Below are 16714 nucleotides of genomic sequence, written 5' to 3'. Positions count from 1 at the left end.
TTCATTATCAGACACAAATTTGTATGATTGTAATTTGTGTTCTGAATTTTGCTCTTATTTTTTACCAATGTTTTCATGATCATAAACTGTTTAACGAAGCTAGTTGATTCAGACCTCACCATTATCAAGACCCCTCATTTTAAAGACCACACATGGTATTGTTAAAAGAGTTTTATGGTATTGTCATACTTTGACTTTTGTGCACCAAAATAATGAATCCTTCTTAATGTCATTGGTGATATGTGAAATGATGAATTACCTCCCTTTTCATAGTCCATGAATGTATAATGCTTGGATGATATGTTTTATTGCAATGTGTTCCTATACTCTAAATTGGCAGGAGATGGGGGCATATAGATTTGCCCTTGTCCATGTCTGTCACGCTGTCCATCAGAAGACTGACGAAACAGTGGAATGTTGGTGCACCAGTGTCCCATGGACACATTTCTGGTTATTTATTTTTTTTATCTCATTAACACTTCTAACAAAGTTAGTATACATTTGTATATGTAGATGTGTTTTTGAAGTGGCAAGTTAGTTTTTGTTCTGTGCTAGATTAGTAAAGGAAGAGGTTTTTTATTTCAGGAAAAGATAATGGTGAGGCATGTGGTACGACTGAGTGGTGTAAAATAAGTGGTGCTGTCTGCGAGGCTATTTGTAAATGTGAAGATGGATATTATAGTGATGGTTGGGCATGTCTTGAAAGTAAGTAAAGTTTGTCATTTATAAGTTAATTCAAATTAAGTTTTTTGGTTATATACCACAGTTACCTGTGTATATCTATAATGTTTACTGATATAATCAGTTTAATGTAATGCCTGTGTATATTTATAATGTGTGCACAGTGATGCTATGCCTATTTTTGCATATAAAAAGAGCCGGGTACGTCCACTTTTGTGTGCCATAAATGATGTCAGTAAATACTGTGCTTATGGTTTGGGTCAGGGAAGTTCTAAAACTTCTGTCTGTAATGGCTGGACTCAGGGAAGTACTTTGTATTTCTGTGCGCTACAGCTATGCGTCACTGAAAACTAAAATTTCTTTGTGTTGAGGAATTTTCAAGTGTTATGATTGGGGAAAATTTTGGTTGATATTGATGTGAAGGATTTTGGAGATTAGGTATAAAGTTTACTTGTCATTTATATTTGTTTGTTAGAAATTAATAGAAAACTAAGTAACAAATGCATTCTTGTTCAAATTTTATCAGAGGTACCATTTGACGCACCTTGTACACAGGAGGGCATGTGTAGGACATCCAGTGGAAAATGTGTCATTGGAAAGTGTGGATGTGGTGAAAATTATTATCACGATCCTCAAACAGACAAATGTTTGATAAGTAAGTTACTCTATGAATATAATGTTTGGCCAATATTTTTCTTGATGAAAACCATTTTGTGTATGTGTTGATATTTGTAAACAATTTTATGTTTAATCTCAAGATGACTCAGTGAAATAGTTTTATTTATTGATAATCTAGCCATAGTGTTTTAATCTATATTTGAAAATTACTTTCCAATGAATGTACAACGTATAATGTTAAAAATATTAACAAAGTAAATGACTCTTAAAATACTTGTGGGCAATAATATCTTGCCTATGTCACAGAGTTATATATTTAAATGGAAAGAAAGCTATGATGGTCATACAATTCTGTATCAGGGATTTATTATCACGCAAGTTCACACTTTTTGCGAGATTTTCCGAGGCTAATGTAGAAATTGATATGAAATGTTTGGACTTGTAAAATCAGGCTAAATAGTGTACAATATGTAGAGCTGTCATTGATATAGTGCAAAGCATATCAAAATACAGTCTACTCCACTTATAACGAGATCGGTTTTAACGAGGTACCGCTTACAACGTACATTCTACTGTGTCTCGACCTTTTTCCTTCTATTTTCCTTTCATTTTTTATCGTTTATAACGAGATCGGTTTTAGCGAGATATCGGTTGCAACGTACATAATTTTCGCCGTCCCATGCGTATTTTTCAGAATTTTAACGAGGTCACTTCATTTGCACTTCGTCTGCATCAGTTTGTCACCTTGAGAAAAATAATGATGACCAATAATAAAGGTCTATTAAGGAAGAAATTATTGACGCGGGACGAGATAATGGGTCAAGCAATTAGCGATCAAATGTGTCAGCCTTGTTTTGTCAGCGCTCCAGGCTAAATTGTCCTTAAGGTGATAAAATGTCATAACAAAACAATTTCATTGAGTGATAAGCATAAAGGAAGCGGCTAATTTCTTGCGGTGTTATTGGGTGTTCGTGAGAAATACACTGCGTGACTTTTGAAAACAAATTTTAGAATGTACATATTAATGAAAAAAACACATGCGGTTAGACGTTGGTTGTGTTTTCATGTTTTGTTTAAATTCTATGATAGCTAGATATATTTATATACATGTATATTTAAATAAAACAAAAACATTTTTAAAAAAGTTTTTAATCCCATTATATTCTTAAAAAGGGGTGCAGGGAAAAAGCAAAAGTAAATTTAAATGTGTAACGGTTTAAATTTTCTCAATTTGTTCTGCCCCGGTTAAACAAGACCGGTTTAACGGGGAATCAGCAAGTCCGACTCCTTTGTATGGGAGTGCTTGTTATCATATTGGATGAAAAATCAACAATACTCTGATATAATCGATAAATACTTAATTATTGTTTCCCTTCATTTTCAACCTGTTTAAATGATTTTTAAAATACATGTTCTTTTTCGTTTTTTGTAAAAATGCCTTGCATATTTTTTTTCCTGGCCATTTTTTGTCATCATCTATAAATGTGTCCATAAGTAAAAACGTTAGTGTTGACAGGGAAACCCCTGTTTTTATTTTGGGGAATTTTTAATAATTTTAGACTATTAAAATAATTAATCAAAGTTATTGATTTTTTTCAAATGTGTATTGAAAATTGATTGACAGAAAAATATCAACGATACACCAATATCCTCTCTGTTGATGACAGCTCTAACAATATGAACAGAATTAAAGTGAACCAAATGTTAACTTTGTTACATATAAATTGTCAGTTAAATATGCATACATACTATTTTTTTTTTTAATTAATTAATTAATTAATTAATTAATTAAATGTTACCGTCTACTTGCAGAGATAGGTTACAATGAAACATGTGTTGATAGAATACAGTGTATAACAGGGAATGCTGATTGTAACGGAAACTTATGTCTCTGTCCAGTTGGAAAATACCTGGCGGATGTCAGCTGTGAAGACAGTAAGTAGTATATACATTGTATAAATATCAAAAATATGTTTTGGGAAATGCAGAATATAAATTAAGTTAGATTTTTATATGTTTATTTCTGTAAGCACTTTCAGTGCTTTTACATATCATACGATATATGATATGTAGAAGCACTGAAAGTGCTTACAGAAATAAACATATAAAAAGATATGTAAAAGCACTGAAAATGCTTACAGAAATAAATGTATTAATCGATATGAAAAAGCATTGAAAGTGCTTACAGAAATGATTGTATAAAAAGATATGTAAAAGCATTCTAAAAGCCGTTTTGCTGCATTCTTACTGTGAATTGTAATGCCAAATGGAATATTAATTATCTCTTATTTCATGTAATTTTTTGTCAAATATGTGAATTTTGTAATATTCATGTTTAGGATCATAAATGGAAATTTCATTGCTCCCATTACATAAAAGAAGCAAATAGACTGACCATTGTTCCATTGTTCGTCTGACCCACTGTCACATTTTCCCCGGGTAGACTTAGCAAAAGTAGCGGAATGTTGGGTCATCTGAGTCCAATCCTATGACACATTTTGAGATATATTGTAAAATTGACATCTGTGTGGTTTTGTGAATTTAATAGAGAAAGGTTATGGTGAGCTATGTGAATCATCAGAGGAATGTGATGATGGTGGGCTAGTCTGTGATGTCATAGAGTGCTTGTGTCCAGAAGGCATGTACTACGACGGCATTTGCAAACAAAGTAAGCATATAGATTTTACTATGACATTAAAGAAACTCCACTGAGGTTTAAAGGCTAAAAAAATAAAATTTGAATATCATACAAATATCAAGTGAAGCACTTAAAATGGAAAAATCAGCAAAGAAATATACATGTATACACAGAATTAAATTGAAAATCAATTTTATATGTGATTATGAGCTATACTGGTGAGAAAAGCATCAAGCCTTTTCATTTTTATGCTCTTTTTTCACAATAAAAATGATAATTCTCGAAAAACAGAATGAGGGAATAACAAGTTTACACAATGCTTAATGAATTAAATTAATGGGGACCAAATCCGAAAAAAAAAATTTTTAGCCTTCATGTCAAAAAATCTGTCTCAGTCCCCCTTTAAAATTTTTTTTTTTAAATACAGTATTTTATAGGGTATTAACCCTTTTAAATTTTTATTTAAAATTTTTTAGTAATTAAGTGTAGAGTTAAAATAATTTATTGAAATCTTGCTTGTGAAAAATATATACAGAAATCATGTTTGATCACCATAATATTATTTAGGAGATTGGTTTGTTTACATTATATACAGAAATCATGTTTGATCATCACCATAATATTATTTCGGAGGTTTTTTTTTTTTTTTAAATGTGTACAGAAATCATGTTTGATCACCATCATGTTATTTGGGAGGTTAATTTGTTGTAAAATGTTTACAGAAATCATGTTTGATCACCATAATGTTATTTTGAAAGGTTGGTTTATGTAAAATGTGTTCAGAAATCATGTTTGATCACCATAATATTATTTAGGAGATTGGTTAGTTTAAAATATGTACATAAATCTTGTTTAATCATTTGATCACCATAATATTATTAAGGAGACTGGTTTGTTTAAAATATGTACATAAAACTTGTTTGATCACCATAAGGTTATTTTGGGAGGTTTATTTGTGTAAATGTTTTACACAAATCATGTTTGATGACCATCATGTTATTTCAGGGGTTGGTTTGGGGGAATCCTGTAAAGATAAAGATCATTGCTCTTTCACGAAAGCGGAGTGTGAATCTGAATTGTGTGCTTGTCCTGCCGGAACCTATCCATCGGGCACATCTTGTATGCCAGGTAAGATTCAAACCTACACATAAAGGTTCTTGAAACTTTTGTAGAATTGATTTATTACTATGCAATTGATATGTTTTCCTGATTATTTTGAAGCATGCTACTCATCTGACCAGATGAAATCTCTGGTATGGATTTATCTATCGGAAACAGCAGTCTTATGGTCAAGAATTGTTAATCCATACTTTTTAGTCTAGAGAATGCCTAATGGGTAAAAAGTGTCTGCATGGGTATAACTAATGGAAAGACCAGTCCTATTGGCAAGAATTGTTATAATCCACACCTTCTAGTATTGAGATGGCCTTGCAGTTAAGTGTCTGCTACTCTACCCAGGGATGGTGTATTTGAACTCATGACCATGTGTCCTCATTTGACATAATTGCTAGTTAGTTCCAGGAAACAGACTTGAAAGTGATAAATACAAGTTGCAAGAACTGTACCTTCACAAAAACTTAATTAAAAAATGTTTATTTCTTAGATGACATGGTAAAATGTTGCAAGATTTTTGTTTGCACAGTTAAAGATATAGAGAAAGCCTTAAACCACTAATTAAGGAATTCATCTTGCCTATTTGTTATATTTCAGTGAAATCTCATGGTTCGTCTTGTGATACCAATGGAGAGTGTAAAACACAAAACTGTGTAAAGAACACGTGCAGTTGCTTAGCAACTCAGTACTTTGACACTGAAAGTGAAACCTGTACAACAAGTATGTTTTTCAATTTTCAAATTTTTTCCTTCATTTACATTTCATAGTGATAATGACAGTTTGAAATTTGACACCGTAGATTATGTATTGAACAAAGTTTTTTGGAAAAAAAAGAAAGAATAAAAGCTTTTTTTCTCAGGAAAAAAAACAAAAGCTGTGAGAGACAAGTGACTATTTGACACAGTGTTCTAAGATCAATTGCAGAAAAGTATTTGCTAAATTGCCATATGATTCATGTATTTTTATTTGAAATCTTGCCCAGTTTAAGATATATATGTACATAATATTTTCTCCCTGCAGAGGTGGCATATAATGACACATGCTCAGACGTTGGCCAGTGCAGTACTGGCTCTGTAGAATGTACTACAGGCAAATGTGTATGCTCCGACAACCACTTCTTTGACAGTGACAGCAACTCTTGTTTCATAAGTAAGTGGGACACATATCATATTGTACATAAGTTTTAGATAGATAATATCAATTAATAATAATGTGACAACGTAAGTGAAAGCATGTAAAAAGTAGTGCGCAAAAACCTCGGATTGCCCATGAAAGCCTGAAGGCTTATTTCCAATTTCAACACTAAAATAACTAAATTTTTTAGACTGTTTTTTTTTTAAACTTGGGCAGTATAGCAATGTTTGTGAATTTATTTTATAGTAATTTGAATAATTGATATGATTTCTTTCATGTTGTAATTGAGGTTGTTACCACACTTAAGTGAAATTTTATATATGTACAGTGTAACTTCCGAATTCCGGAACTTCTGAAATCCGGAAACTTCTAAAAACCGAACAATTTTTTCGGTCCCGATTTTTTCCCTTCTATTTTCTATTAATATAATACTTCTGAATTCCGGAACTTCTAAATTCTGAATTCCGGACGATATTTTCGTAAAATTAGAGTCAAATCAATGCAATTTTACCTCCGAAAACCGGAAATATCCAAAGGTGTGAAATACATTGTAAATCGAGAATGTTTACCCTGCAGGAAGATTTAATCTCCCTATCAATTGTTTACTAATTAGCGGTGATCGTGTAATTTGACACACGTTAAAATCACAAACTGTGAAAGTGATGCGGTTAATCAAAGTAATTTACCGCGGTCAGTTAATTTGAAGTGTTTATTAGCGGATTAAATCACAATTAGTTGGGACAATGTATGCATCAAACGTCTTTAGGGATTTTATTGCATTTGATGTAATAATTAATTAACTAGCATCGGACGATATGTAAGTTTATGCAATTAACAACATTTCTACAAACTGATAGAAATTCAAAAGCATTTGCAGGTGTAAGATAAAAATGTATTCTTTTCATTCACATCTTTATCTTGATTAAAAGACTATTATATATGATATTACAGTAATGGCCACATCTTCCTTGACATTTAGTGATATTAAGTGGCTTAGTCTTGTCCACATTATCATAAACCTCTGAATTCCGGAAACCTCTGAAATCCGAACTTTTTGACAAGTCCCATGGGTGTTCGGTTTTCGGAAGTTACACTGTATATAATTATGCTTATAAAACAATTTTCAAACATCGAAGAATATGTAAAATATGTACTGCAAATATTTTTGCACATTAAATGTAATCATTAAAATATATGCATTCATTTCTTATTGAAAAATTTGACTTAGACTTTATAGAAAATAAAGGAGTATGTTCAAGTATAGTGAAAATCGGCCCAAATTTTAATTTTGATAAAACTTGAGCATATGACATAAAAATATGTCCCAAGTAGGTTTTTGTTGATTTTTGCATCATTTTTTCTAATTTTTCAATTTTTAGGCTCTATACTTGACCCCATTGTAACGTATTTTGACGTCAAAATTGCAACGTCAATCAACGACGCCGTAACGTCATATTAATATTTGTAATATGAAACGCTGGTATATGACTCATAAATCTCTTTTCAGTTACGGAGAGAAAAAAATTGTTTCTTTCATTTACTAAAATATTATAAAAACACAATATTCACTTTAAAATGAATGAAACATAAATGAAAACAAACTCGTTCAGTTTACGTAATATATTTCAATGACGGGAGGTGTTAAATGAATTATTTATTTACATAATAATCTGTTTATCACATGTCAAAGATGAAAATTGTTTACAGTCAAAAATAGTATTATTTTTTCATTGACACACTTATAGTGTAACGCTAACATTTCATGCGTCTTTACGCTATGATCGTATAACGCAAAGGACGACACGTCAAAATATATGCCCTGCCGTGCAATACTATTTTACTGTAACAGCAAAAGCGGCATGTGATATGTGATAAAGTTATGTTACACACTGAATCATTTACTTTAGTGTAACAGCTACGTAAACTGACATGAATTCATCATCTAACAATACAGAATTATAAACAAAACGAAATAAAAATAATAAGGTGATCCCTCAAAATGCCCATCACACAAAATAAACAATCTAGCATACTTTATAACAGGTGTGACATTCAAATTACTGCTGCATAAACTATTGGATAGTGTCCATCTTTTATTCTGAAGAAAATCTATTTACATTTAACGACCACAAAGATTTTCAAAAATATGCAATAGAATTTGCATGCACATACATGTATAAATTTTCTGCATATAGTTTACGGCAATAAACTTTGATGTTGTTTTTAAATATATAGTTAGTACAACTTAAACATAATAAGATAATAAGATGCAGAAACAGATATTACATCAATCGGAACATGTCGGCAATGTTTCATAAATACACATAGTCTTATCCGAAGAATGACGGAAAAGGCCGAAAAGTTAGAGTAAAACGTTAAATATATTTTATAACATTCAAGACATTCTAAATAACGCAGTAACAAAATCATTGCATTTTGCCACTTATAACTATTAATATTCAAATGTCTCGAAAAATATCAAATAAAAAATTACAGCATGTTTAGGACGCAACAAATATTTTATTACAATCTCATTCATCACAACATTTAAACATTTAAACTTGTCTCTTCTCAAATACATCAACAACCTAGATTAATTTCATAATAACTAATGACTAGCCTTATGTTTCAAAAACGAGGACTAATGTGGAAATGAAACACTAACAAGTCAATATTATGTAAAGCGATTGTCAAGATATGAAGTATTTCACCTGTCTATGGTATCTATGGTACTATTCTATCAATATCATGCCTAACATGAATATGTTTTGTCAGCGGCCTTTTAAAGGCACAGTATGACTCAGAAATGAATAATATTTACCTTTTTTTAAAAGATCAAAGATGTTTTTATACCTTTTAAATAATGGTTTAGAGCATGTAAGATGCTTGTTACCTAAACAAAAGACCGGTAAATATACTAATATGTCATTAATGTAGCAATGAAAAAAAGTAATGAAAACAAGTAATATTTTGACTTCAATACAAATTACTAAGTTATTATATATGTACTTATTGCCTGAAAGTAACAAATGAAGAAGACCAATGAGTAACTTGTTTGAAACTAAAAAATATTTTGAGAAATAAAAATGAAAGTATTGCATTTCGGGTACATAAAGGGGCCTTTAAAAGTATACTATTCACGATGACGTCAGCGGTCTGAAAAAAAAATATCGTCTGAGCGAGGACTATTATAGTGCGTAACGGTGAGGAAAATAAAAAAGCGTACTTAATATAAGCTGAATGCCAATAATTTTCATTGAACTTTAAAAGAAGTTTTGTGATTTAAACAATATGATTTCCAACTTTTACAATAATGTTATATTAAATAAGAAATAATTCAATGTATATCGGAAACCTCTATCGACAACGAAAATATCATCCTTCTGAATAAAGTCCCTTATCTCTTCAGTACTTGTTTTCAACATATGATTCAGGATAGAAGCATCATTGTTCTTTGAATCAGCAAAATAAGGGCCCATCACTGTAACAAAGTATCCGGTTGTTGTGACAATAACCATGGGCTTCACTAATGGACGACCTTTGTGCATTGAATATGAACGTCTTTGAAAGCTAAAATTATTACTTTTCTGAATATAAACATAAGTTCCATCAAGAACTAAAATAACTTTCCCATCATTTGCATCAAAAAGAGACTTGGCTAACGGTCTAGTGTGATGGTTTATAATATCTTCCCTTGTTATGCTTTCAAAACCAAGATATAACGGCACAAATCCTCTCATCATCGCATGTTTTGTGGCAACAATCGCTCTCCGTACACTTGACTTGCTAATTCCAAATAGAGTAGACAATAGCTTATTTGACAAGCCCGATTTCATCTTCAGGAGAAAAATGCCTAGAGATGTTCTGGAAGAACGTGATGGAGAGTTAAGAATTTTGTCGGCAACATGACGAAAAACATCATCAAACTGAGAACGTGAAAGCCCTGTTAAGTTTTCATATTCTACGTCGTTTAAGACATCAAAATTCAATTTGTTTTGTTTGTAGCAGCATATTTCTCTTCAATGTTTTATAAGTTTTAGGACATATGTCCTGTTTAGAAATGCTGTTTCTATTATCGGCACATTCTCTAAGGAATCTGAACAAAGCAGGCCTTCATGTATGTGTACTGGACAGCACATCTGGCCTCTGAAGACAGAACAACTAATTTTGGCCCTGGTCTTTTGCAGACTAAACATCTTGAATGTGTTTTACTGGTAGTTTTTATATTTAATGATACCGATGGCGGACTAGTCGGTGTTTTTGTTCCCTTTGATTGAGAAGTTGAAACAGGTGGAACATAATCTGGATCTGACTGGTTGTTGTTTTTTCTTGTAAAAGATGATGATTCTAATGCATAGTATTTATGTCTACATTTGTTACAAATTATTTCATTGTCTTAACATCAACAAATAACCGTGTTTGAAGATATTTTATTATAGGTTTGCTTATGTGTCTTCTTTCTTTTGGTTTAGTTCTTTTCTTGCACGCCGCACAGGCATAAAACTTTGGACCCGATCCAGGCATCCTGAAAAAAATACTTAGTACATCAAATATTTGACAGAAAAAATATTTCCTCCTGTACTTTGGTTTTATTAACTAACAATAAACTTTTAATTTCATTTTTTTTTTCATTCATTAGATCTATCTAAATGAATAATGATTTTAAATAATAAACTCTCATTTAATACTTACAAAAAAAAAAGATTAAAAATTTTGTTTTACCTCGTTCAGGGGTCGAACCACCAGACGGAACTGATCAGTCATATAAAACGATCATGCGCCGGGCACTTAGACCACTACGACATCGCCACAACTGTAATTAAAATGTTTTACATTTACTACTTAATGTCGATACGTGACTAAATATTTATAAGTAAACGGATGGGATACTTTAAATTAAATATTCTATCTTTTCGACGCAGATTTCAATTTGTTATTCTGGCAATTACTTGATAAATATACATTACCTTGACACTTTTTCTAACTCTATTTAATACTGAGCTCTACTATTACTAAGATAATGTCGACTTTAAATTATGCAGACGAAAAACAGATTTTGACAATTTCATGGATAAAACTATACTTACTTGGTTACTCCCTGTCACGGTAATCACCAAGTCATATCTGGACTGGAATACATTCCTAGATCCGAGAATAAATCCTCACAAAATAAACAAACAAACGTTATTGACTGTTTTAAACCAGCAGATCTAGGTGATATCTAGATTTACTAGGTAAAGTGTAAACAATGGCTTTGTTGTTGTTGTCGTCGTCGTTGTCATCATCCGCTGGATTTTCACTTTTCATTCAATAAGTTAACAAAAACAGACAGAAAAGAAGACATATTTTATTTGACTAATGATTATTGCTTTCGATCTCAATGTTTGACCGCAAAAACAAGAAATAATTTATAAAAATACAGAAAAAATCTTTGATGTTCTATGCATTTGATTTGCTTTTGCACAGACACCAGGGGAAGGAAAATATAAATTTTCATAAAGGGCACAGGCCTCGACCAAAATTATTGATATGTTTTTGTAAATTATAAATACCCACAATGACAATGACGTATTTTGTTTTTTGGTCGAGACCTGTGCCCCATTCAAATTTTTCAATTTATCGTCGAAAACTGATACAAAATACCGGAAAACGGGTTTTAGCCCTTACTTCAAGCGCATTTTATTGCACGAAACGGATGTATTATCTTTACTGTTTTTCATATATATCAACAAGCTAAAGATGTTCTTCCAGAAAATTGTTTCATTTCTTGAAAATTTGAAGTTTTATAAAATACAAAATATTTAGGCATATTTCATGCATAAGCGAATCTAGTCCTTTCTAATTACCTCCTTTAATTTACATGAGATGTTAAATTTGGTTATATCTTTATAAATAATGCTTTCTGGAACTTACAATATTGATAAATCTTAATTTGATCATGTTTATGATATAAAACCATAAAAAAATTGCGTTACATGATTTTTAAGCATGCATAACATGTTTTGAAAATATTACAAACATGTTACAGTAATCATTGCTTATGGCAAACACACTAATAATGGACATTCAAAATATGTACCTTATATCTTGAGATCACTGGAACCATATAGCAAATTGCACAATGATTTTGTGCATGATTTTTGATTTTTTTCCCCCACAGTTATGGGCCCTTGATGGTGAATTTTTTTTTTTAGTAAAATTGGCTTAGACTATTTCTCCTACTACACTTCTAATGGAAATTCAGTTAAATTTTGGGAATGATATTTATCAAAGGCGGTAGGGGTTATATTACCAGTATTTTGGCATATATGTCGAATTTTATGTAGAAGCTTATTTTAGGGGACATAAGTCACTTTTCAGTGACAGCTCTTGTTATTAGATATGACCGTTTAAAATGAAAAGTAATTTCTTTGAAATATTATTATGAACATTTATAATGCTTGTAATGACCACAGACATTGGGGATGGAGGAAGCTGTACTGACCCAAGTTCATGTGCTACTGGGAATGCTGAATGTTTGGGAGGAACTTGTACCTGCGGAACTGATAAATTCCTGAACACCTTCGCAAACTCATGTGATGACAGTAAGTTTAGAAATCTTTTATAATGGAATTAATAATTTTGAGACCAAATATTTCTTTCCTGACAGTAAGTTTAGAAATCTTTTATTACAGAATTAATGATTTTGTGACTTTTTTCACTGAAGTAATTGGAATTTGAAAATGAAATTCTAGGTGTGATATATTATCAATATAAAGCTAAATATCTCCAGACCAGTGAACAAAATTTAAAAGTATAAAAACTTAGAAATATACAGTGAAACCTGTGTTAAAGATCACCTCTGAATAAAGATAACCTTGCAAATAAAGGTCACTTTTTGCTATAAACCTTTCATTGATAAAATGGAATGCAACCTCCAATTAAAGACCACCAAGTCTTGTCTATAAAGACCATTACTTGTATTTCATCTGGTTGTTCACAGTTTTGACTGTATAAAGAGTTATAAAAATGTATATTAAATTTTATTTGAAATTCATTTGACATTACAGTACATGTCTTTTTATTACCTAGGTTTGCTTCAAGAGTTTAAATACTAGTTATTGAATTAGTGTAAATTTGGCAGGCATTAGTGCAGGTGTCAATATCTTTGTCTATGCACAATTTTTCTAACAGTATAGGTTGCTTACACATTCTCACTTAACTTAAATTCTTTAAAACTTTCAGAGAAGGGAAATGGGGACCCATGTAGCGAATTCAATGAATGCAAAGACGGATTTGATTGTGATGGGGTATGCAAATGCCCAACCAGTATGTACCTTTCTGATACAACTTGTTTGCCACGTAAGTTGTTTTATTTTTGTCTCCTTATTTTGTGAAGTTAGGACTTGTTGAATTATACCTCATAGATGTTCAATATTTTGACAGTCGATATTTTTCTTGATAGTATCATATCAGTGCTTTCTCCACACCACTGTGGGTATGAATTTGCTAGCGTCTGGATTCATCAATGTGAGGAAGCTATCCAGCTAGCTAACAAAACATTTGTGGTTCTACTTAAAAGTCACCATATTACCTCTACTGCCTTCGTGCGATGTAAAACCAGATCAAACCAAAAAAAAAAAAAAAAAAAAAAAATCTGTAACAAATCGGTGTATTACTTAAAATGGAATCATTTTTATCAAATGAATAATTCTGTCGATATTCTTTACTGCTCTACAATGTTAAAATTAAGGTAGTACTACTGTAATGTTTTTCGGCCAACAAATTCTAACATCATCCAATATCGTAGCAAATCGGTTATTTCCGGAACATTATTTTTTCGAAATACTGGGCATTAAATTATTTACAATCCCTCATCCTAGCACTTTTTACTAAATTCTGTTATAAATGGTTAATTATATAATACCCAAGATTGTGAAAAATAATGTTCCGGAAATGACCGATTTATTATGATATTGGCCCGTGTTAGAAACTTTTTTGGGGGAAAGCATTACAGTAAGACTACCTTAATAGTCTGGCAATCTGATTCTGCTCTTATTAAAATTTGTTTTCTAAATAAATTTGAATACCAAGAGAAATAGAATTATCATAGTAAGGAAGTAACTTTTTTGCAGAAGAATACCAAAGGAAATGATTTAATCAAGGGAATTAACCTTTTTTATGTTAGAAGAATATCAAGGGAATCAACCATTTTTATGTAGAAGAATATCAAGGGAAATAACTTTTCTATGGTGAAGAATATCAAGGGAGATAACTTTTCTATGGTGAAGAATATCAAGGGAGATAACTTGTTTTTTATATATGATACAGGCAAGGAGAATGGTTTAACATGTGAAGATGTGGGACAATGTATTGTAGAAAATACAGGATGTCTTGAAGGAATTTGTAACTGTTCTGTGACCATGTTCTTGTCCAATGGTGCATGCATAACCAGTAAGTACTATTCTACTTGTCATTCTGTCACAATTTAGTTCCTTAACTCTTATCCTGCTAATGCTAACAGGAAGCTAACCATGTGACCAGTGCCATCTGATCATGGTCTGCACTGGTCTAGTTTTTCAGTCCCTAAAAATGATAAATAGTTATCATCCAGATTGGAAGATGTACACCTCCATTTTATGATATTTAGGGTGGTAATGGTTAAGTTTGTACTAGTGATAATATTTTTTTTTGTCAATGGAAGTTTTAAGGTCAAAGGTCAAACACACCAGTTGATTGCCTTTTTTACAAATTAAAAGTTTTTGTCATTGTATTTATTGTAAGATTCAGATTAAAGCTTTTAAACTGACTAAATATTAGCGTGTGAAGTAAGGTCAAAATTAATTAACTTTGTTTAAGGTCAAAGGTCACAAAGGTTATTTTTCTATTGTATTGTTTTTCCATTTCGTAGAAAACTTTAATAATATGGAAGTTTTTCTGTTTTTTCCTATTCATAGTCTTAATTTATAATACTTATCATACAGTTTTATTTGAGTAATTCAGCATTTGTTTTTCATTTTTTAGGATTAAACCACGGACTTACATGTGAGGCAGACGGAAATTGTAATGAAAAGTTTGTATGCAAGGATTCCGCATGCAGCTGTCAAGATGGTTACATGTATGAAGAGGACTCTTCCACCTGCATTATGAGTATGTCATTTTGTTTTTGTTATGCTCCCCGAAGAGTGAGCATATTATAGTCACCGCTGTGTTCGTCTGTCTGCTATTCTTGTCCGAAATTTAACTTTGAATCAACATGAAACTTTGTAGGTAGATCTCATTGTGTAGAAGTGCAGTGCAAAAGAACCATAACTCTTTCTTGCCTAATTTTGGAGCTACAGTGTAACTTCCGAAAACCGAACACCCATGGGACTTGTCAAAAAGTTCGGATTTCAGAGGTTTCCGGAATTCAGAGGTTTATGATAATGTGGACAAGACTAAGCCACTTAATATCACTAAATGTCAAGGAAGATGTGGCCATTACTGTAATATCATATATAATAGTCTTTTAATCAAGATAAAGATGTGAATGAAAAGAATACATTTTTATCTTACACCTGCAAATGCTTTTGAATTTCTATCAGTTTGTAGAAATGTTGTTAATTGCATAAACTTACATATCATCCGATGCTAGTTAATTAATTATTACATCAAATGCAATAAAATCCCTAAAGACGTTTGATGCATACATTGTCCCAACTAATTGTGATTTAATCCGCTAATAAACACTTCAAATTAACTGACCGCGGTAAATTACTTTGATTAACCGCATCACTTTCACAGTTTGTGATTTTAACGCGTGTCAAATTACACGATCACCGCTAATTAGTAAACAATTGATAGGGAGATTAAATCTTCCTGCAGGGTAAACATTCTCGATTTACAATGTATTTCACATCTTTGGATATTTCCGGTTTTCGGAGGTAAAATTGCATTGATTTGACTCTAATTTTACGAAAATATCGTCCGGAATTCAGAATTTAGAAGTTCCGGAATTCAGAAGTATTATATTAATAGAAAATAGAAGGGAAAAAATCGGGACCGAAAAAATTGTTCGGTTTTTAGAAGTTTCCGGATTTCAGAAGTTCCGGAATTCGGAAGTTACACTGTATTGCCTTTTGTTCATTTTTACACTTTGAACATTGTCCAGGAACATAGATCTTAAAGATATAAACAAGACACTTTGTAGGTAGATATATCTCATTGGGTAGATGTGCATTGCAAAAGAACCATAACGCTGCCTTGCCTTATTTTGGAGTTATTTCTCTTTGTCTTTTTATAAATTTTTTATACACTTTGGACTTTGTCTGTTACATAAGTCTGACACTGCAAGAGGTAATTATTACTTTCCTGTGTCCAAAACCTATTAGGGGGAGCATCACCCGGTTTAACTGGCTCTTGTTTCTTTTATGTAAACCAGTCTTCAATTTCTGATATGACAGAACAATAATCCTGCTTTGAAATAATCAATGTTTTGTATGTTTGATCTATGAATTCATCAATATTTTGTATGTACTATAGAATCTTTGAATTCACCAATGCTTTGTATGT

General features: G+C 31.5%; 1 protein-coding gene and 1 long non-coding RNA gene across 2 annotated transcripts in view; one reads left to right on the top strand and one right to left on the bottom strand.

Annotated features, from left to right (window-relative positions):
- Nucleotides 1-16714, top strand: part of LOC132715971 (uncharacterized) — a 124020-nt gene that overhangs the window by 59650 nt on the left and 47656 nt on the right. Inside the window, exons 41-51 of the mRNA XM_060699087.1 lie at nt 586-705; nt 1208-1336; nt 3112-3234; nt 3848-3967; nt 4943-5065; nt 5648-5770; nt 6071-6199; nt 12640-12768; nt 13409-13525; nt 14495-14617; nt 15188-15313. Coding sequence (XP_060555070.1) covers nt 586-705; nt 1208-1336; nt 3112-3234; nt 3848-3967; nt 4943-5065; nt 5648-5770; nt 6071-6199; nt 12640-12768; nt 13409-13525; nt 14495-14617; nt 15188-15313 — 1362 coding nt within the window. The remainder of the gene's footprint in view (nt 1-585; nt 706-1207; nt 1337-3111; nt 3235-3847; nt 3968-4942; nt 5066-5647; nt 5771-6070; nt 6200-12639; nt 12769-13408; nt 13526-14494; nt 14618-15187; nt 15314-16714) is intronic.
- On the bottom strand, nt 7920-12022 carry LOC132715964 (uncharacterized). Its single transcript, XR_009623755.1, has 3 exons — nt 11272-12022; nt 10907-10997; nt 7920-10709 (listed from the first exon to the last, which is right to left on the bottom strand). It is a non-coding gene; the product is annotated as an uncharacterized LOC132715964 (long non-coding RNA).

The sequence above is a fragment of the Ruditapes philippinarum genome, unplaced genomic scaffold (assembly GCF_026571515.1).
Source record: "Ruditapes philippinarum isolate M1 unplaced genomic scaffold, ASM2657151v2 ctg163_1_1_1_1, whole genome shotgun sequence".
NCBI classification, from domain to species: domain Eukaryota; kingdom Metazoa; phylum Mollusca; class Bivalvia; order Venerida; family Veneridae; genus Ruditapes; species Ruditapes philippinarum.
The sequence above is the reverse complement of the archived record's forward strand: the minus strand, read 5'-3'. Positions and strand labels throughout refer to the sequence as shown.